We start from the raw sequence: 22541 nt of genomic DNA on the forward strand, positions 1-22541 counted from the left end.
AGGAGTGACACAGACATATTAGACAACAGGAATAAATAAAAGAGCAGGAGAAAGCAGCAGAAATGAAATCAGTACAAAGAGTTAATAGAGTCTGTGTGAGCGTCCTGACTGATGAAGGTCACTCAGACCGTGCCTCAGATTGGTGGGCAGGGGTGGGGGAAGGAGCTGTTAGTGAGTCTGGAGGTGTGGCACCTGACTGACCTGAGGCGCAGACCAGAGAGCAGTGGGTCAAACAGGTGGTGGGCGGGGTCACCTGTGATGGCCCTGGTTTACCTGGAGGATCTGGCTCCGCCCTCGGCCTCTGTCACCTCTGCTCACCTTGCTCACATCATGTTTCTGTTCTTAATGTTGCCTCACAGAAAGAAGGTCCTGAGTTCAAATCCAGCCGAGTTTTTGTTCCTCTGGTGCTTTTATTACAAACATCATGTTTGATGTCACAGGTGGAAATCATGGAGTCTGAATAAAAGGAACAACTTCCACTTTATATTTAAGTAAATTACTTCATGTTACTGTAGTTCGCTGGTGGGTGTGTCTCCTGCTGACTGTCAGGGTCAGAGTTCATTTGAGTGACTGTGAATCTCTCTATGACTTCTGATTGAAATCCTTCCTTTCTTCCTTCCTTCCTTCCTTCCTTTCTTCCTTCCTTCCTTCCTTCCTTCCTTCCTTCCTTCCTTCCTTCCTTCCTTCCTTCCTCTCTTCCTTCCTTTCTTCCTTTCTTCCTTCCTTTCTTCCTTTCTTCCTTTCTTCCTTCCTTTCTTCCTTTCTTCCTTCCTTCCTTCCTTCCTTTCTTCCTTCCTTCCTTCCTTCCTTCCTTCCCTTCTTCCTTCCTTTCTTCCTTCCTTTCTTCCTTCCTTCCTTTCTTCCTTCCTTCCTTTCTTCCTTCCTTCCTTCCTTTCTTCCTTCCTTTCTTCCTTTCTTCCTTCCTTCCTTTCTTCCTTCCTTCCTTCCTTCCTTCCTTTCTTCCTTTCTTTCTTCCTTCCCTTCTTCCTTCCTTCCTTTCTTCCTTCCTTTCTTCCTTCCTTCCTTCCTTCCTTCCTTCCTTCCTTCCTTCCTTCTCTGGTCTCGTTCTGGTTTACAGTTCAGGGTCGGAGCTCGTGTTTCTCTGCTCTCAGCCAAACAAAGACACACACCAACTCTGGAGCGTCTGAGCGTCGCACTTCAAACATCCTTTCCCCGTAGTTGCATAGCAACGGACGGTCGGCGCTCCCAGCTTGGCGAGCAGCTGAAGAAAAGCCCCTCTCAGTGCACAGCACAGTGAGGGCTCAAAGAACTGAATGAAATAGATTTTTTTTGCCCATAAATTATAAATTCAGGCTGTGAATTTGATTTCCCAGCAGCCTTTTGGCTTTAACGTGAAATCAAAGGCAGTAACGGCGCCGCTGAGCCGGTTGTTCTTTGAAGGGGAAGCTTCTCCCCTGTGTTGGCTCACATTTGTGACCCTCTAAGATGAAGCTGAAGACAGAAATCAGTGGGAGTGTCCTGTGGGTCTGAATGGATTCAAATATCCTGAAATAGGAAAAAATAGGTTTCCAAATGCACAAGGGAAGTGTTTCTGGGGAGACAATAAGCCGACGGACCAGTGTGCTTTTGCAGCGTTTTTCTAATTGCTGGTGTTTTCTTAAGTCCGTTTGGCCTCTCAGGGCCGCCGTAAATTATAGATCCCCTAGATCGTTTTAGGGCACGGTGGTGACCATCAGGCCGGTCTTTCTGTGTGGCGTTTGCATGTTCTCCCCGTGTTTGCGTGGGTTCTCCCCGGGTACTGCGGCTTCCTCCCACCGTCTAAAGTCATGCAGTTAGTGGGGATAGGTTAATCGATTAATCTAAATTGCCCGTAGGTGTGAATGTGAGAGCGAATGGTTGTTTGTGTGTTGGCTCTGCGACGTGGCGACCTGTCCAGGGTGTACCCCGCCTCTCGCCCTATGACAGCTGGGATAGGCTCCAGCGCCCCTGAAAAAGAGAAGCGGATGCATGGATGGATTTACGCGTCTGACAGCTGTGATCAAATAAGTTCGTAGTAAAGACCCACTTGTTGCATTTCTGTTACAGGAAACGAACAAGCTGCACGTTTGAATCAGTCGAGAACTTTTTGAATCATTTTCTGGGGGGACAGAGAAGACGATCCCAACATGTACGACTTTGTTTCATGTATCCACTGGACGATGTGTTATCCAGTGTGATGTGATGCAAATCAGCACAGTGTTAGTGAGGTCACAGAGGACCGTGCACCTCTACAGGACAAGCAGTCGCCCCCTGCTGGGCATTAAACATATTTCAGGTGTGTTGGGTTCATTTTCACCTTTGTTAAAGACGAGCACCAAGTTTACTGTTATAGTTTCTGTGGAATAATCCTGAGTAAATGTTTAAGTACTGAAGTGAAGTGTATTCACAGCACGGGAGGGTTTCTACGCTCATCCAAGCTGACGCACACAACATTCAGAAAAACCAAAGCAGCAACACAAAAGCACAAAAAGTCAAAAAAAAGCACAAAAAGCACAAAAAGGCAAAAAACTACAAAAGACTGAAAAGCAGCAGGAAGCCTTTTCGCCTCTCCTGCTCTCAGGATGAAATCAGAGCTCACGTCTCTTTGATCTTTCTGCTCTGCTTTATGAATCAAAGCTCTGAGATTACAGAGTCATGGAAGTGTGTGTCTCTGAGTGTGAGTGTGTGCGTCCGTTGGATGATGACTGACACTCTGCTCATCCACATCACTGATGTGTCGTCAGCATCGGCAGCATCCAGCTGTTTTCCTCAGCGAAAAGCTTCACCGCGGAAAGTCTGCAGCTGCGGCGCGGAGACGACGACGCCCCCGTTCCCTGAACTAAAAGGTTGAGGCGGGTTCAAGATGACATTTCACAAACAGCTCGCTCTTGTTTTATTTAAATTTTTGCCTTTTCCCAGGAGAAAAGATTCAAAAAGGAAGAAAGGAAGAAATAATGTGACAGGTAAATGGAAATGTGACCTGATCCCTGCATTAATTAAAATGACAAAAACAAAATGTGAAAACAAGAAATGACAGAACAAGAGTGGAGTTTTACTAAAGTACACGGCCACTGCTCTGCCCCACAGACTGTACATAAAGGATGGACACAGTGTGCCATATTGCAACATGAAGTTGTAACTCCTCATTTTAATGACGTTTAAACTGATGAAGCTGCCGTACAGCTTCTCTGAAGCCGGAAACTCGCCGTACAGGCCAAAACCGTTTACTGTTTTATTTCTGACATCACTGTCACAACAGGACTGAACGGACTCACGCGCAGGCGCTAGGTCTTGAAAGCACAAGAGTCTTTATTACGATACACCAGTTGATTATTTACAAAAGAGGGGAAAGCCGGGCTCCGGGAACGGGAAAGACGCCGAACGTCACACACACTCCATCCACTCCTCACGCTCCTCTTCACACTCCAATCACTCAGGTAACACAGGGGTTGGTCCAGTGAATCTGTACAGAGACATGAAGGGATCATAAGGCAATTCGCTGTGAAAACACTCTAGAAGTAACTGAGCTGGGGTTACACCGACGAGGGTCGGCAACGGTCCAGCGACAAGAAACACAGAGCTGCCATCTTTTAAAGGAGCTGGAACAGTCGTGATGAGCCACAGGTGCGTGATTGCGACCAGGTGCGTGGGCCAAGGGCAGGAGCCCACAGGTGAGCTCCGCCCAGGCAGAGGGAGGAGGGAAAGAGGGGAAGGGAGAGAGCAGGAACAAAAAAAGAATATAAAAACATGTAACCATACTGAGCCGACCGGGTAGGCACAGGGACCCTGACAATCACAGGAAGTGCAGATGTTGGTGCTTCTACGCTGGCTTCAGTTTTCGGGCCAGGACCCACAGCTGCCTGTGATGACATCATCAGTCACCCAGATGTTTAACGAGGGGCTCGTATACGATAAATAAGATGGGATAAAAGAATTTTGAGTGGAAAATAAACCGTCTTCCTGGTGTTTTAAGATACCAAAGTTACTACAGCACGTGCTGGGTCAGTGAAATCACATAATCACAGTAAGCAGGTCGTATTTTAACCACTTTGACTCCGTGCTGTGTTTCTGCTGTCTTCACAGCAGAAAGTGAAGCCGAGGGGGTGAGAGCAGGGAGAGGGGGTGAGAGCAGGGAGCTAATAAACCAGAGCCTCCAGTTCACCTGCTGACCTGCTCACCAATTTAACAAGAGCTGGAGAGGCGGCCTGCTCGGTGAGCAGCAGCTGATTACCTCCCTGAGGGCGAGGACGGAGGTTTGAGACGCTGCTCCAGTTTTGTAGCTGCGTGCTGACATTAGCAGTCTGTGCGCTCTCCCTCTGGATGTGTTTTTATTGCAGAAATATCACAAAGTTCTTACTCAGTACGCTGTGTGCATCCTTCAACTTTAAGGCTCTGGTTCAAACTTTTCTAAAAGCTCCCTGCCGTGAACGTCATGAACGCCATCAGTAAACAGGTGCTCCACACCTGCACAACGTCCCTCTGACCTGTCTCTCTCATCCAGGAAGGTGCTGAAGCAGATTCCTCTGGGTGACCTTCGACCCGACGAGACGGTTAGAGCCACTCAGGAGGCCCAGCTGCTGTCTCAGCTGCACCACCCAGCGATCCTGACCTTCTACCACAGCTTCCTGGAGAGAGACGCCTTCTGCATAATCACAGAGTACTGCCAGGTAACAGGAACCAGGAGCACTCACGGGGAGAGGTTCCAGTGTCTGGAAGACTGAATCCCTTTGATCCAAAACCTCACTGAACAAAAATAATCTCAGTAAATTCAGTCGGACCGCCAGTTAAAGAGGCCACGCCCCCAATAATGCAACCATCAAGTGTTAAAGAAACGAACGTGTGAAGGATCTAAAACAGTTGCAATGACCAGAGGAAACTGGTGTTTGTTTGCTCCTGTTTTAACCTCACTGTTGGAGCCTCAAGTGGACGTTAGAGGAACTGCAGGCTTTGCTTTTCTGCTTCTTATTTAAAGCTGAATGTGGATCGCTCACAGCAGCTGACGTAGCTGACGTAGCTACACCAGCTTGTTTGAATGAGCATTTTAAGTCCCAAAGAGACATATGGTGGTAAAGTCTTTTCTTTTGGTAGCATTTCAGCATGCTCGGGTTGACTGTTCTCCCCCACTGCAGGCACGGTTCCCATTTTCAGCCTTGGAGCTCGAGGCTTGATTGAAACGCTGCCTGTTGGTGGGAGACACGCCTGATGTGGGTTCAAACTCTCGGTCATCTACCACGGGAACATGGGTTCGCGCTAACTCGCCGCAGTGTTGCCAACTTAGCGACTTTGTCGCTATATTTAGCGAGTTTTCAGACCCCCTAGCAACTTTTTTTCTAAAAAAAAGTCACTAAAAAAAGACTTTTGCCGGTCCAAGCCCGGATAAAGGAGCAGGGTTGGAATTGTGACCTTACAAAAAACAATAATTGCTAAAATAAATTTAATTTGTAGTTCTAAATAAACTCTAAATGCATTTAGGACGTTTTTTTACTCACTTCCACGATGTTATTTCTCTCTCCAACAACGTAGGTTACAATTACATTAGCATGACCATTTATGCAAATTAGGTGATGACGTCATTTAGCGACTTCTAGCAACTTTTAGGACAGCCAATAGCGATTTTCCTTACTGAGGAGTTGGCAACACTGACCTTCTGTAATGTGCAGAATTCAAGCTGCCTTAAGCCAACCTGCCCGACGCAGCTGTTAGAGTTTGTTCCCTATCGGGTTTAAAATGCCTCCCTGTCTCACGTTTCTTACACCCGCACGTCTGGTTTGTTTGACGTTGCAGTGAAACCGAGTTCTCTTTGTTCGGCGCCGCCGTGCTCTTCAAAAACATCCTGACCTCAGTCACAACACGAGGAAGTAAGAATGAAGCAACCGTGACAGAAGCTGCAGGTCTGCAGGTTTGCATCAGCAGATGTTGGGCCTGTGGAGCCCGTCTGTCTGATGAAGACACAATGAAGCAACAGCCTGAAACTGAAGCCCCCGCCCCCCCTCCGCTCCATCTTTCACGCCTGCTGTCTCGATGACACCAGGTGCCGTCTCCACTCTCAGCCTCTCCACTAATGAATCTCACGCTGCCTTCATCTCCACTCGTGTTTTTCTCTGCCTCCCACACTCGGAGTATGCCCCTCGCCCGCTCGTTTACGTCTCCTGACGGCGATCCTCCCCCCTCATTACCCAGCTCTCTCCCCCCCCATCCTCCCCCGCCTCCTTCAGCATCTGAAGATTTGAATAGTAAGTAAGTAAGTAAGTAAGTAAGTAAGTAAGTAAACTTTATTTATTAAGCGCTTTTCGCAGACAGACAATCACAAAGCGCTGTACACAAATATTAAAATAAACAGTAAAATCAACAAACATTATATACAATGTAAAAGATCAAATGTAAATAATGTAAAAATATAAAATATGTAGATCAACGAAAGGCTTGTTTGAACAGAAGGGTTTTTAACTGTTTTTTAAAAGAATCCACAGAGTCAAGCAAACGTAATTGTAGTGGTAAACTGTTCCACAGCCTTGGGTCAACAGACTGAAAGGCTCCGCCCCCTTTTGTCTTCAGTCGTGTACGGGGAACAACTAAGAGACTCTGAGTCTGTGAGCGGAGATGACGAGCAGCAGTGTATTTTATAAGAAGCTTGGATAAGTAATCTGGAGCCGTTTAGTGCTCTGTATGTTAAAACAAGAATTTTAAAGTGAATTCTAAACTCTATTGGGAGCCAATGTAAAGAATATAAGATGGGAGTAATGTGAACACGCTTGGTAGAGCGAGTCAGTAATCTGGCTGCTGCGTTTTGTATAGCTTGGAGGCGAGAAAGAGATGATTTATCCAAGCTAGTAAACAGGGAATTGCAGTAGTCTAAGCGTGATGACACAAAAGCATGAATGAGTTTTTTCCAATTCAGCTGAGGAAACCATGTGTCGCAGTTTAGAGATGTTTCTTAAATGATAGAACTGCTGCAGAACAGTTCACGAAGCTTCCCGTGCTGCTGTGCTGCTAACGGCTGCTTTTCTGTTCTACAAACACACAGACTGAACAATATTTAGGCCTTTTGTGAGGATTTAGTGTAATTCAACACATTTAAACATGAACAGGCTGTGCCATTACCCACAATCCCCTGCAGAGCTGTGGACGACTCTGAGGCATTGCTTCAGCCTGACAAAGAAAAAACAGGAAATCACAGAAGTGAACGAACAAAGCTGGAATCACAGCACGTTTGAACTTTCCTTTAATATCTCAGTAATCTGATTATAATCGTCGGCACATCAGTGGACGGGCTACAGTTAACTGCTGCTGGCAGTTGGTGCGGCTGCTTTTAATTGCATCAGTCTGACAGAACGCGAACAGCAGCACCGACCTGTAGCTGAAGCTTCAGCCGCACGTTAATGAGCTGATGGAGTGAAGCTCTCTGACGTTCCCAAACTGGTCTGCTGTCAAAGCTTCATTTCACTCAGAAGCTGAGAAGAAAGACCGAGCCACTGTGGAGCTGTCACTGTGGAGTGAAGTGTAATGACACATGCACCTCAGTCCTGACTTTACACGTGAAGTTACTAAACGTGGATCCAGCTGCTGCAGGCCTCTGAATGAGCGACGCATCATTTCCTCCTCGCTGTGCCCTCAGGATCGGGATCTGGACTGTAAGATAGGAGAGGTGAGACGAGCTGGGCGGAGCCTTCCTGAAAGCCAGGTCGTTGATTGGCTCATCCAGCTCCTGCTCGGCCTTCGCTACATACATGACAGGTGCAGTTTTCTGTTATTTCCTCTGAAGTCGTCTTTGGCTTTAAATGTTTGTCCTGCTCCACATGTTTTATCCACTTGACACTTGGTAGAAAGTAGAAACACGTTTTTGTGGTTTAATGAGATTGTAGGTGACAACAAAGAGTCACAAAAACAGAAACATTTGTAGCTGTTTAATGTTAGCAAATGATTGCAGTGGCTTCAGTTTGCGACCTGCTTTTAAATCCTCTCTGCAGGCGGATCCTCCACCGAGATCTGAAGGCCAAGAACATCTTCCTGAAACGAAACCTCGTTAAAATCGGTGAGCGTCCTCTTTTTGCTGCTGCTGCTGCTTGCGGTACTTTCCTCACGTTTGTGCGTGTATAACAAAACTGTCTGCTGCCTAAAAGGCTTCTTCCTCTCACTAACAGCAACAACAACAAACGGGGCCGCAAATAGAAGCGTGCTTCCAGCTAACGAGTGGGTAGCAACGCAGGAGGAAGTGGATTTACACCGAGCGTGTGGAGTGTAAACTCAGCAGATTGTTGCTGCTGCTGCCGTCTGCAGTTCTGGACGTGAACCAGAACTCTGTGATGGCCGTTTAGTTTCCCAGCTGCACACACGGAGCGCCGACTCCACAGAGACGCCGCAGATCTGTGCGACAAAACCTACTGTGAGGTCATGTGAGCGGCGTGAAGTTCGGCACAGTTAGTAGCTCTCAGCAAAGGTGTCACGATCAGCCTTATGTTGATCAGATAGTCAAATACATCAGCGTAGAATTAGAAGTTCTAGATCTGTATCCACACATTTGCTCATTCACTCATTGGCTGTTGCTTTGGAGCTGTCGGGGTCAGTAGAGGTCACTCTGCTCCATTTCCATTGGATTAGTACGTCCTCCAACTTTAAATGTTCATTGTGTGTTTCACAGCTGAGTGTCTCTGACGCTCCGCGGCTCCGTTACTCCTACAGACGTTATTTAAACCTCTGACGTCTCGGCTCAGAGCGTGATGTTCCCACGTCGAGCTCTGAAGAGCTTTTTGTCGCTGCTGGAGGTGAATAATGCAGCGTTGCTCTTTAGAGACAGAACAAAAAAGCAGAAGACTTGGAAGGAAGCGGGTAAATTGTTCAGGCCAAACCTGAAGCTTAGGAAAGAAACCGGGTCTGAAGCGTGGTGCTGGAAACCTTCACTGCCCGTGGGACAGCTCATTGATTCTTTATGATTTCTGCACCTATCAAAGCAGGTCTGTGGATCGTTCAGTATCTGTGGATCGTTCAGTATCTGTGGGATGTACCTGTGACGTTATCATGTGTTTGGTGTGTGCAGGTCCAGGTGTTCACGGACCTTCTGCAGGTTCAGTTTGACAGCACATCAGTCATCAGGATGATGCTTCTCATGTTTCCAGGTGACTTTGGTGTTTCCTGCCTGCTGATGGGATCATGTGACCTGGCCACCACCTTCACAGGGACTCCGTACTACATGAGCCCAGAGGTGCTGAGCCACCAGGGCTACGACTGCAAATCTGACATCTGGTAACTTCTTAAAGTGTGCAGTGTTTTTGACTGGTGCTCAAATTAGTATTTTCAAAATCGAATTAAAATAGTTGTTATTGGTTATTAGAGTTATTTTATCAGGCTGATGACGTGTGTCTCAGCTCATGTTCTGCCTTTGGACCTTCTGACCGCACATTTGCAAAGCTCAGCTTCGTTTTTGGTCGTTCGTGACGTTTCGGGTATTTCTTTAGTGTCGGATCAAACCGCTGATCAGAATCTTTGGCCGGTTTGAAGTTTTTAAGGATTTGAGACGGACTCTGAGTGTGGCTGCAGGCTGCTGTCTGTGTGCAAGCTCTGAGCCTCCTTCAGACAAAACATTTTCTTTGTCATTGTGAAACAAGATGAAAGGATTCAGATAAAAAGCCCCGACCTCGGTTAAAGGGAATTTCACACCAGCTTTGTGCAGCTTCATTTTCCTCTGCTGTGATTGGTTCTGAGCTGGAGGCTGCACAGGTGCATCGTGGGAAGGGCTGATGGAGGAACGCCTGCAGGTGGAGAGCAGGAATTCATTTAACTGCTGCTGCAGGAAGGAAAGCGAATGAGCTGCAGACGGAGACTTTCTGCAGATTTTACCCACAGATCCAGTTTTCATGCTCTGCACCTGAGGAGGCGCACAGGCTGCAGGATAACGAGGAAATGATGCTGAACACGACACACTGCTGTAAATCACACCACAAATTGTAAATCCTGATATTTTGCTCGGCACAGTTGGTGTAGATTTAAGTTTTCGGAGGATAACGGCGTGCGTTTGTTGTCCCTGCGCTCTGAAGCGGTTTGTTCCACAGATGTTTGTGCAACTTTCAAATTGAATCTGTGACACAGCCGACTGAGTTTAACATGCAGAGAGGCCTCTGCCAAGATCCAGCGAGGACGAGATGAGCCTGACCTCGCTTGTAGAGAAATAATCAAAAAGAGCTGACAGCAGCAGGCGGGACCGCGACTCAAACACGCGCTCAGTCGACGCGTGGAGCGCAGAGGTGGCGTGACAGCGTGAAAGACGAGACGGAGAGAGCTGCTGAAGTCAGCGTGGGACGGAAGTTTCCAGAGTTCAGGACGACTGAAAGATGCTTTTATTGTGAAGTGTGATGTAATCATGTGTAATCATGTGCTCGGTGAGCGATCGGTGCGGACTGTGCACAACAGGAAACGAGGAAGAATATCTCTGAGTACCAGACAGTGCTCTAAATGAATCACATGACCTTTTTCAGTAACATTACTGCAGTAAATTCAGTAATCACATTACAGTCACAATTATATAATTACTCGTGTTACAAAGGCTCTTCAGGTATCTGCACGCTGCGTGGAGGAGAGCGGTGCAGCCGTCACATTACTCTTACAGTTACTGTGCAAACGCGCCGACGCACAGAGTGCTGTCAAAGCTGCAGCAGGTAACAAAGCACCTGTTCGTGTGTCCACGCTGAATCACCGCGGCGCTCTGATGCGTCTGGGTCGGTTTTCCTCTTCGCTTTGTGTTCGTACGTAAATACTAAGAGAAAGATCGTGCGTGTCCTCGTTAGGATTCGTGTTGGTTCCTCTAACTGTTAATGATGTGGTAATGCATGTACGGTCCTTTTAAGGAGTAACGTGAAAATAATATAACAACTGGTTTAACGAATCTCCGGCGAGGAGTAAACAGCCGTCTGTGGTGTTGAACCACAGCGATCTCTCTCACCAACACCAGTTTGTGTTTCTACCAAAGTCAGTGTGACTTTTAACTCGAATAACTAAACATAAAAATATTTACAAGAATATTCTTATGCAAATTTTAATGATGTGACTTTTATTCAGTGTTTCTCAAATCATCAATATTATTCTCTGTCTCGTGCTTTCAGTTGAATTTTATTTAAATCACAGGAAGTCACTTCAAGATGCTTTATATCGTAAGATAAAGATCCTGCAATAACACAAAGAAAACAGAGACAACCCCAACAATCAAACTTTGGCGACAGTGGGAAGGAAAAACTCCCTTTTAACAGGAAGAAACCTCCAGCAGAACCAGGCTCAGGGAGGGGCGGGGCCATCTGCTGTGATTGGTTGGGGTGAGAGAAGGAAGACAGGATAAAGACATGCTGTGGAAGAGAGACAGAGATTAATAACAAGGATGATTAAATTACATTTTCCTCCTCAAACACAGGAGATCCAATCATACACACACACATATAATATATATAAATCTCTGTTCCACACTTAACGCTATTCAATCAGCTACGTAATTTAACTCAGACACAGATTGTTGCCTGTTTTACAAACTTACTGGTGACCAGCGCTTCCCCTCAGCCTCGTGGTAAACACACCTATGGTACCTGTTCTAAAAGTCTACCTGACCTTGTCCTCAGGTTTCTTAGACATTTTCAGAAAATTGACCTCTGACCTTGAGGTCGACGCCCCTGTGCGGTCAGTTTGAAAATCCTACATGATTTCATTCTCCAGTTCAAAGCTGTGTGTCCGCCCGGCAGATTAGCGACAACAACCCATCAGTAGAATAGATGGAGTGTAACAAACAGTGCACGAGACACAGAACAGAAACACAATTTTTACATATTTCCATCAAGGACAATGGCTACCAAAAGCAGTACTGTACCGTTATTACATTAAATAAGATTAAATACAGATAACAGGCAAACCCAGGTTATAGTGTGAATCGGTTGATAAAATAGTGCAAGATACAGCGCTGATGTAAATGTAGCCCTGTCTGCAATTATTCGTGCTTGCAGTACAAAGAAAAAGTCTGCTGTTATAAAAAATGGTTAAAATATAAATAGTTGATAAAAGGTTTAAAAATCACATGCTTTGGTACCAGTGTATTTCATTTACAGTTAAGAGTCCAATAAATAAAAGGGTTTCATGATTTAGAGTTCATTTCCTGTGCAGAATCAATATGTCGGGGTGTAACCTAAACTTATTTACCCATCTAATGTCAGTTATCTTAATGTTGTATTGTAATTGGTTGTTTTTGCTGACGAGCCAGTCAATGTCATTCTTCTCTGTTATGGGGGCGGGACGAGTGGTAAGGTTTGTGTGAATCTGTGGGAGCGGACACAGAAGCTAAGTCCAAAGAGAGATGTCGTAAGGCAAACGTGGTGTGGGTTTTACATCTAAGAGTATCATTGAGGTCGACTACCCGTGGTCCTGATATTTCTTATTTGTGATCTGCAAGAGGTAAATGAGTCTGTGTGCCTTGACATTTGTACTGTAACTATTCGTTATAGTGGTAAAATGGCGCGATGTGTGATGCTAACTAGCGGCTTGCTAATTAGCGCAGCTTACCGCGTTATGTGCTGTGATGCCATGCTGTATGTTTAGCTCTGTGATTTTCAGTCAAAGCATGCTAATGCTAAATTGTTATGTGATAGCATTTGGTATTGTAGCTCAAGTGTTTTAATATGTTTAGAAGCCGAGGGACGCTCTGAAAGGAGAGGGAGAGAGAGGTTTCTGCCCGGATGGACCCTGCTGTTTTCTCGCCCCTGACTGTCTTCACTACTGGTGAACTAACTGCCCGTTTCTGATTGCCCCACTAACAAACTCATTGGACTCGTGAGTACTAACTGGAACTAAAGTGCACGTATTTTGTTTATGGCTCAGTTTGAGTGAAGCGGCCATCAGTTTTAGGCCTCACCGCACCCGAACTTCGAATCAGGCCTGCAACAAGCACCGTGCGGCAGGTGTAGTGTGGACAGGTTAAAGTGTGTGTGTGTGGGCCCACTGTTACAGATTTGGTTTAAATTGAGAAAAGTGTGTAGTTGTAATCAAAGTTGTTATCAAAGGTTGAAATTTATCCCTGTTAAAGGTGTGAGCTGTTGTAAATAACAGTTGGCACATAAGAGAGTTATTTTGTTTTGATAATCTTTTATTTATAATCCATGTAGTCACTTTCACAGTATTTTTGTTTGTTTATTTTAATTCAATTCATTTTATAAAAGTAACTGTTTATTTTATTCATTTCTTTGCTGTCTAAATAAATACCCGGTGAGGGATTTAATTTGTGTAAAATACAGTTGTGGTGGTCCTTATTAATTCAATTAGAGGGTATCAAGTATCATGATTAGTAGCACTACAAGCCCAGTCTCATTGTACTATATACTCTAGCTTTACCATAGCTACGTGGGACCTGGGTTACATAAACATCTATGTTTGTTGGGAGCAGTTCTGATTGTACAGTCTGACAGCTGCAGGGAGGAAGGACCTGCAGAAACGCTCCTTCATGCATCGAGGATGCAGCAGTCTGTCACTGAAGCAGCAGGGCTCGCAAAATTTCAAAATCCCTGGTAGCCCTTCGGGCTACCAGGGATTGTTATTTGTTATTTGCAATTACCAGGATTGTTATTTGCAATTGGTGTTGGTTCTGGGAAAGATATTGCAGACTGAGCAATAATGCATTTCTCATGGGTTCTAATGGGGGCCTTTCTTAAAATTACTGGTCCCAGTAACAAAGGCGCTTGTCGACTCAGAAATCGAGGGGAAACCAACAACACACCCGGCAGAACATTATGTTATTTACACGGGTGCACATAAGTGGTCCGCATGTGCGCATTCGCTGTCAAAATGAAAGACGCGCACCAGATAAGACATTGCAACGCGCGTTTGCGTCCATATAAAAGGCTGTTTTTGTCCGCTAGAGTGGGATTTTCACGGCACATTCTGCACCACATCTCTGTGCGTTCATCATTTGTTTGAAGCCAGCTCACCTCCTGCAACCACTTGTCCGAGAATACGTGCTTCTTTTGTGGTTCGGACTCCTTCTGACATTTCTTTGGAGGTGGAGGAACAAAACACCAAAGTAATTGCTTAAAGGAGCTTCTTCGACATCTTTAAGAGTTCTAAACAAATGTCTGTCCTCCTCCTGAAAATCTTATGTACGCAAACACGCGTTGCAACTTCTTATCTTGTGCGCTCTTTTTATTTTGACAGCGAATACGCACCTGCGGACCACTTATGTGCAGCCCTGGTTATTTAGCTTGTCATATTGCAGCCACAGAAATTCTTTTGTCCATGAAACCATAAAGCTGCACTTTCTTTTTGCCTTATAGTCTGATTTGTCATAACTTTTCCGTTTTGTGGTAAGCTTTTCTTTGGCTGTCACTTCTTCACCCTGACCTGTCTTATTTGGCTCAGCAGAACTAAAATATATATCCTGCTGCTTTTACACACGCACTCACATAACGCTCAGCGATTCTCTGCGCGATCAACCTCTCACATGTTTAAGCTGCAGGAGATTTCACTTGTCATGTTTGCATAGTAAGCTAACGATTGATAAGACGATGTCAGAGGAATTGGTGCGCAAATTATCATCACTCACCAATCAGTGCTGTCGCTCTCTATACACAGTTCGCGCGATTGCAAAGTGAAAGCAAAAAAACAAGCGCAAATTCTGGCTCACCGATGCCAATGACATAATTACCCAGATACATTTCCGAAAGAATGCAAAAGCATTGACATATCTTTTTCCTTCCTATTGCCGGGCTCACACTGTGCGATTTTTGGCCCATTTTGAGCCGATTTTTGAGTCGTGCGACCGTTTTGGCGATCGGCCCGATTTTGGCCTTCATCGTGCGTCGTGCATCGTGTAGTATACGTGGGGTAACGAGAAGCGATTAACACCTCACGACCAGCTCCCGATCATCAATCGCTTGGTCGTGAGGATTTCAAACATGTTTGAAATCCTCGCGACCGTCGTGAGGGTGTAGTTTCTCACACTGCGCACGCGCAAACACAAATGTCAGCGAAAAAGACGGCGTAGCACGGCAGTGCAGCGTGTGATCTGGACACAAGCGATGGAGGCATTTGTAGAACTTTGGAAAGCTCATCCGAGCCTCTTTGATGTGGCCTCACAAAATTATCACGACCACAACAACCGTGAAAATAGTTGGATGGACATTGCTGCTCAATCACAGCTGCCTGATCAATGTTTTTCAATAGCAATTTAGCAAAGTTGATGGCGGTGGTGTGCGTGTCTGTGTGAGTGAAAGACAGAGAGGGAGAGCGAGCGACAGAATTTCTGTTATAACCTTCATTTTATGGACGCACAGTGTGAGCACTCGGGTCGCATCAGAGCATCGGGCTGTATAGTGTGAGACCCTGCATCTTGACCTACGAACTTTTAACCCCTGCGAGTCAATCGTGCAGTTTGAGCAGGAGCTGAATCGCGCGACTGAAAAAATCGCACAGTGTGAGCCCGGCATAAGATAGCCCAACGGGCAGGGCAGAGATAGATTTTGGTAGCCCGACTGGAGAAATCGCTAGCCCCGGGACGTCGGGCTAGCGATGTTGCGAGCCCTGAGCAGCTCAGCAACATTTACATGCATGGGGTGGGAGACTGTCCATCAGAGATGTTATTTTGGCCAGAGTCCTTCTGTCTCCCACCACCTGCACTGGGTCCAGGGTGCATCCCAGAACAGAGCTGGCCTTCCTGATGAGTTTATCCAGCCTCTTCCTCTCAGCTGCCGATAAACTGCTGCTCCAACACACCACACTGTAAAATATGACAGATGCCACCACAGAAGGTCTTTAAAAGCGCTCCCTGGACTCCAAATGACCTCAGCCGCCTCAGCAGGTAGAGTCTGCTCTGACCCTTCCTGTAAACAGCATCAGTGTTGTGGCTCCAGTTTATTATTCAGGTGAACACCCAGGTACCTATAAGAGTCCACTATCTCAATGTCCACTCCCTGGATGTTCACCGGTGTCAGTGTGGTGGGTCTGCGTCTCCGGAAGTCCACCCCCAACTCCTTGGTTTTCCCGGCGTTGATCAGCAGGTGGTTCTGCTGACACCAGTCCACTGTCTGTACTCTGAGTCGTCCTCACCTGTGATGAGGCAGACTATGGCAGAGTCGTCAGAGAACTTCTGTAGGTGGCAGCGTGGGGAGTTGATGGAGACGTCTGCAGTGTAGAGGGTGAAGAGGAGCGGTGCCAGCACAGTTGGTAAATGGGTCTGTATTTGTATAGATGATGGCGTCCTCCACCCCAATGCCAGGCTGGTAAGCAAACTGCAGCGGATCCAATGAAGACCTCACCAGGGGGCGCAGATGGTTTAGAACCCACCTCTCGAGGGTCTTCATCAGATGCGATGTCAGGGCTACCGGCCTGTAGCTGCTGAGGTCCTTGGGATGGGAGGTCTTTGGTACCGGTACCACACAGGAGGTCTTCCACAGCTGTGGTACCTTCCCCAGTGACAGGCTCAGGTTGAACAGATAACCTAGGATGCCACACAGTTCATCTGCGCAGCACCTGAGGAACCATCTGGACCTGCAGCCTTACGCACCTTGATCTTGCGAAGCTCGTTCCTGAAGATGAAGGAGATTGCAGCGGGGGGGACAATGCTGGGGGATTGGTGGGTGTTTGATCAAACCTATTAAAATAGTTATTTAGGTCATTCACCCACCCCAACTCTCCTGCAGCCTGGGGGGTTGGTTTTTGTCCTGAGATTGTCTTCAGGCTGTTCCAAACCCCTCTGATGTTGTCCTGTTGCAGCTGCTCTTCCATCTTCCTCCTGTAGTTTTCCTTCCCCTGCCTTATCTTCCATTTCAGCTTCTTCTGAACAAATCTCAGCTCCTGTTTGTCTCCAGATCTAAAGACTGCAAGACAGGATTTATCCATGGCTTGTTGTTAGAAAAACAACGTACCTTTTTGATGGGTACGGTGTTGTCCACACAGAGGTTCATGTAATCCGTAATGCAGTCTGAGATGCTGTTGAGGTCATCCTCCAGGGGGCCTCAGAGGCTGTCCCACACAGTAGAACGGAAACAGTCCCTCAGGGCCTCTTCAGTCTCTGCCGACCATTTCCTTACTGTGCGTTTCACAACTGGTTCTCTGCGTACCAGAGGTTTATACACAGAGATGAACCAGGTTGTGATCTGAGCCCCCCAGGGGAGGAAGAGGTGATGAGCTGTATGCCTCCTTGGTGTTGGCATACAATAAGTCCAATGTTTTATTGTCTCTGGTGTGGCAGGTGACGTACTGGGTGAAGGTGGGGAGAGTGGAGGACAGGGAGGTGTGATTAAAGTCCCCAGAGATCAGGAAAAGAGCCTGAGGGTGCTGCGTTTGGAGTCTGCTGGTCACAGTGTGCAGGACCTCACAGGCTGCTGCAGCGTTAGCAGAGGGCGGGACATACACAGCTATCATAATCACGTGTGGAAACTCTCGCGGTAGATAGTACGGTCTCATGCTAACTGCTAGCAGCTCAATGTCCTTACAGCATAGCGTCTCTTTGATAGATAAATGCTCAGAGTTGCACCATCTATCGTTCACAAACACAGCCAGACCCCCTCCTCTCTCCGTTGTTCTGTCGGCCCGGATCAGATGGAAACAGTCTGTTTATGTGAGTAAACACTATAAACATTATAAATAAATAGTAGATTTCTACACGTCGCATTTAGAAATTTGTCTGCTTTGAAACTTTTTCTGCTCCCGTGCAGCACGTCATCCTTCTTTTATCCACATCTGCATATCTCTGCAGAAGGAAGCAGCTCTTTTCTTTTCTTGAAGTCAGCTTTGAGCCTCCTGACACTTTCCATCTGCTTTGTTTCTCTTTTGTTTCTTTACTCAGACACAGCGGGATTTAGATGCTCAATGAAAAGTCAGAAAGGAAATGATCCGGCTCATGCCGCTGCACGTAGTGCCATCCCCAACGCTGAAAGTGGAAGTGAATTTGTTTGTGCTGTAGACGCTTTCTAGATGGAGCGCTAAAAATGAGAGAGGGAGGTGCACTTGATCCCCACCAGAGTTGGACTTGCTCGATGTCTGTGGGGACTGACTCCGTCTTGAAGCAAGTGGACGTTGGAGGAAGTGCAGGCTTTGGCACTTGCCTGCTGGGTTCTTGATCATAAAGACAAACTTCTGTTTGTCTTTGTTAAAACCACAGAGTGAAACCAAACACTCGCCTGGCAGCCTGTTAATGACACAAACTGCAGGCTTCAGATCAGACGGCCTCTTCGGGATGAATGGAGGAGGGCGGTACACGGCGGCGGCGGCAGCTGCTCCGACGTCTGATTAAACGCGTGCGTTCACACTCTGACGATAACGTCTCTGATAAACTCTTTGTTCTGTCGTCATGTCCTGATTAAAGCCAACATGCATTTGTTTCCTCCTCAAACTGTATTCAGTCCGTGTGCAGTTTGCAGCAGCAGCGTTGTAGCGGTTGGACGTGATTGGACATTAACAATGACGCCAGCAGATTTGGGACAAACTGCAGCAGTTATGAAAAAGAAGTAAAATCTTCCCTCCTTTCTTTTTCATCCTCTCTGACCTGCTTCACGTTCTGTCATCTCTTCTTTAATCAGCTCCATCTGTACGAGCGACGCCCAAACCATCAGCTCTGCTTCTGTCTGTAATCATCCCCATGAACAAACACAAGCTTTCAATTATTACCAATTTACTCCATTTTTATGTTTCAGTATCAACGGATTGACTCTGCTTGTCACAAATAATTCAGGATCTGATGATAACCGTCTCGTTAACGATGCAGTGTTTGCTGGGAAATGACAATGAGGTGATGCTGCAGACCTCAGGAGACAATGGCATCTGTGAAGAAGAAGAATTCAACTTTATTGTCATTGCACATGCACAGGTGCAGGGCAACGAAAGGCAGTTTGCATCCATCCAGAAGTGCTTTAGTGATATAGATATATTACAATATATATTAGCAATAATATAGATATGTAAGTATGTTACAGAAATGGGTCTATTATGGTATGTTATAATGTACACGGTATGGAGTATGTTATGAATATTCTATAACTATAAGTATGTACAGGCTGTAGTGAGTACAAGCTATGTACAGGATATAAATATGAAATAAAGAACTATACAGAAATCTGAGATATACAGTTATACAGAAATGTGAACTATGCAAGTTATAAACAGTTGTAGGATTAAAAATGATCGTATGTACAGAATGATTATTTACACAGAGCTATACAGTAGTGCAGTCAGGGGCGATTCTAGGATCAGAGCTTTGGGGGTGCTGAGCACCCAGAGAGCTGCCCAGCCAGGCAAGATAAACTTTACTTGTCACAATGAGACTTCTTCCCTGTCTCTGTCAGTCCCTGCATCCTTAAATGTCTCCAGTTGTCCCAAGATCTCTATAACTGTCTCCTTGGTGCATTTAAACCCCTGTTTCTCTCTGTCCTCATCGTCTGTTGTCTTCATCTCCGTTATCAGTCATCATAATTTTACCCTCTCAGTGCAAGTCTGCAAATTTCTTTATTAAATCATAAGATTCTTAAATTCATCAAGTCTCTCTGTGCCTGGGTCCTCGTCACAAAACATGACATCACTGTTTTGTACATTTTAACACAATTTAATCCCACATTTGTGAAAGAAAAGCAAAACACTTTTTTGAAAAGTCTGTAACAAAACCATCAAATCTGATCAAGGTTATTTAAATGCTGCAAAAGAAGAATGGATTGGAATAAAAAAACACATATCCTTCTTAATTACTGGGGAGAATAATGAGTGATGCTCATAGTGAGTAAAAAGTAAACTGAGTGCATTTTTTGGACAGAGATTCACTTATATATGTGTATGTTTAATATAATACAGATACATAAAAAATACTCCCAAAACAATAAATTATTACAAATAAATTATTACAAAATATTAATAAAAAACTATAAAAATGGAGGCAACTTTGCCTGTGGTAGAATGTATACAATGTATGAAAAAATCTTTATTGCAGATACTAATTTTACTCATTTAATAATAATAATAATTTTGTGTTGTAATATTTATGAGTTTCATGCTTTCATAGTGGTACTTGGGAGAGCTTGACATTTTTAATCAGGTGGTACACACTGTAAAAAGTGTGAGAAACACTGATAAGTGTATGTGTGCTTTTAGAAAACATTTAAAGCTGCAGTATTTTGAAACAAGCTAGCTTAAAATTATGAACCTAGCTGTCTCTCTGTACACACACACACACACACACACACACACACACACACACACACACACACACACACACACACACACACAACAGGAGTTATAAGGTTAATGGGCATCCAGTCAGTTAGCTAGTTAGTATCCATTTCAAACAGGACAGTGGTAACAACAGCAGGCTACGGACAATTTTAAGTTTTAGATTTTAAATAGGTTATATACATTTCAATGGGAGCAACACGATGGTCAAATGTCGCTGATTTTACTACAGAGCAGGACGGATTATAGGGTAGCAAACATCGTGGGAAAACACGTTTTCAACACTGCAGGCTACCTGGTGTAATGTTTTTCAGCTAAAAAGAAACATGGTCTGACTCCTACCTAACTATATAAAGAGTAACTGAAGGTTAAATGCAGCTAATATGTCCTGTTTTAAGCCAGGCACTTACACCTCCGCTCCGCTGCGTCTCAGCCACCATCGCTCTGGCAGCAAGAGCGCAGCGCTAGAGCCAGAGTAGGGGAGAGCTGGAACAAACCATTTTGGGAGGGGGGAGGGGTTATGTATACTTTTGTTGTTAAAATCTTACGTCTCAACCAAGTACTGAATGCTTTTTATATTTTTAGTAGTGTGTCACACAAACAGCAAATATTGTCCCAAAAAAAAGGAAGAAATCTTTGGGGGTGCTTTGATTCATTTTGGGGGTGCTGAAGCACCCCCAAAAATGGGCTAAAATCGCCCCTGAGTGCAGTTAAGATCAGTGAGATATGTGGATAATTTCTACAGAGGCTATAAAGTGCAGGTTGTGAGTGATGGTTCAGTCCATGTTATTATTGTGTGTTTGAGGGTACAGTTGTCCATTGTGTGTGTAGGTGGTTGTGGGTGTGTGTATGTCCAGTCCATGAGTTTAATGTGGGTCAGATGTCAGGAGGCAGAGTTCAGGAGTCTGACAGCTGTGGGGAATGTCACTACCCGATCCGTACCGGAAACCCGATCGGTAGCCCGCATGTGCGAAAGGTGTCTACTTCCGGTCGAAGCGTTTTACGATAGTTACAGGTCAGAGTATCTGTTAAGATGTTAAGAATAATAAGTATCTCTTAACATGTTTCCAATAATGAAGCATTTCAATATAATGTAGACAAAAACGAAAAATAAAAAGATAGGTACAAATCGGGTCTACCCGATCCTTACTGCACATGTGCAGATGTTTTCTTCTTCTTCTGTTCGTTTAATGGCAGTTTACTCCCCAGTGTACGAGGATACTGCCCCCTGCTGACCGAGCGAATGAACCCTATTGTAAACTGAATTGGCGTCATTACAAACGTGTGTTAAATTTGATTTAGTGATAGTCGAGTGTGTTTATGCTTGTCTGTGTGGAGAGGATTGTTGGAATAGTGATGATGATGTCCGCTATCACTGTCAATTGTCAGTAAACACTTAATCTGGCTGCTGAATCTTCACCTGACATATTACAAAGTCTGTATTATTAACTCTGTCATTAGGCGCCATTCTTCTTATTTTACGGCGCTGTTGTTCAATCGGGGAACGCTCTCTGTTGAGAAGAAAAGCATGAATTTGTTTGTATACGGATTATCCATTGTTTAAATGTCCCGGGCAGTCGAAAAGGAGGCAGAGCTGTTGAGAAATGCTAGGAGCTAACTGGGCGCTAACTGTATCATTCAAATATACTGAATGTCGCAATGCTGGCAAAGAGAGGAAGTGACGTAAGATTTGCGCATGCGGGGTACCGATCGGGTTTCCGGTACGGATCGGGTAGTGACAGGGAAGAAGCTGTTCCGGTACCTGGTGATCTTAGTCCGGAGGCTCCTGTAGCGCCTCCCAGAGGGCAGGAGGGTGAAGAGTCCATGTGATGGGTGACTGGGGTCTTTGATGATTTTCCCAGCCCTTTTCAGACACCGCTTCCTGTAGATGTCCTTTATGGCAGGAAGTGGAGCTCCGGCGATGCGCTGGGCAGTTTTCACAACCCTCTGCAACGCCTTCCGAGGCAGAGCAGTTCCCGTACCAGACTGTTATACAGTTGGTCAGGATGCTCTCGATGGTGCAGCGATAGAAGTTCACCAGGATGTCTGAGGACAGGTGGGTCTTCCTCAGAGTCCTCAAGAAGAAGAGGCGCTGGTGAGCCTTCTTGACCAGCTTGGAGCAGTTGGTCGTCCAGATGAGATCCTCGGAGATGTGGACTCCCAGGAACTTGAAGCTGCTCACACGCTCCACAGCCGTCCCCTTAATGTGGATGGGTGGATGTGGGTCAGCATTCCTCCTGTAGTCCACGATGAGCTCCTTGGTCTTCTCAGTGTTGAGCAGCAGGTTGTTTGTGTCGCACCACTCAGCCAGACGATCCACCTCCTCCCTGTAGGCGGCCTCATCGTTGTCACTGATGAGGCCAATCACCGTGGTGTCATCTGCAAACTTAATG

General features: G+C 45.7%; 1 protein-coding gene across 4 annotated transcripts in view; it reads left to right on the plus strand.

Annotated features, from left to right (window-relative positions):
- The window catches only part of nek11 (NIMA-related kinase 11), a 69599-nt gene that overhangs the window by 14370 nt on the left and 32688 nt on the right, over positions 1–22541 (plus strand). For all 4 annotated transcript variants that reach the window (XM_087848577.1, XM_087848580.1, XM_087848578.1 and 1 more), the window contains exons 3-6: positions 4481–4646; positions 7595–7713; positions 7947–8011; positions 9093–9219. In XM_087848577.1, the coding sequence (XP_087704703.1) occupies positions 4481–4646; positions 7595–7713; positions 7947–8011; positions 9093–9219 (477 nt within the window). The remainder of the gene's footprint in view (positions 1–4480; positions 4647–7594; positions 7714–7946; positions 8012–9092; positions 9220–22541) is intronic.

Source organism: Neolamprologus brichardi, chromosome 11 (assembly GCF_056152115.1).
Source record: "Neolamprologus brichardi isolate AB-2024 chromosome 11, ASM5615211v1, whole genome shotgun sequence".
In the NCBI taxonomy this organism is placed as follows: Eukaryota; Metazoa; Chordata; class Actinopteri; order Cichliformes; family Cichlidae; genus Neolamprologus; species Neolamprologus brichardi.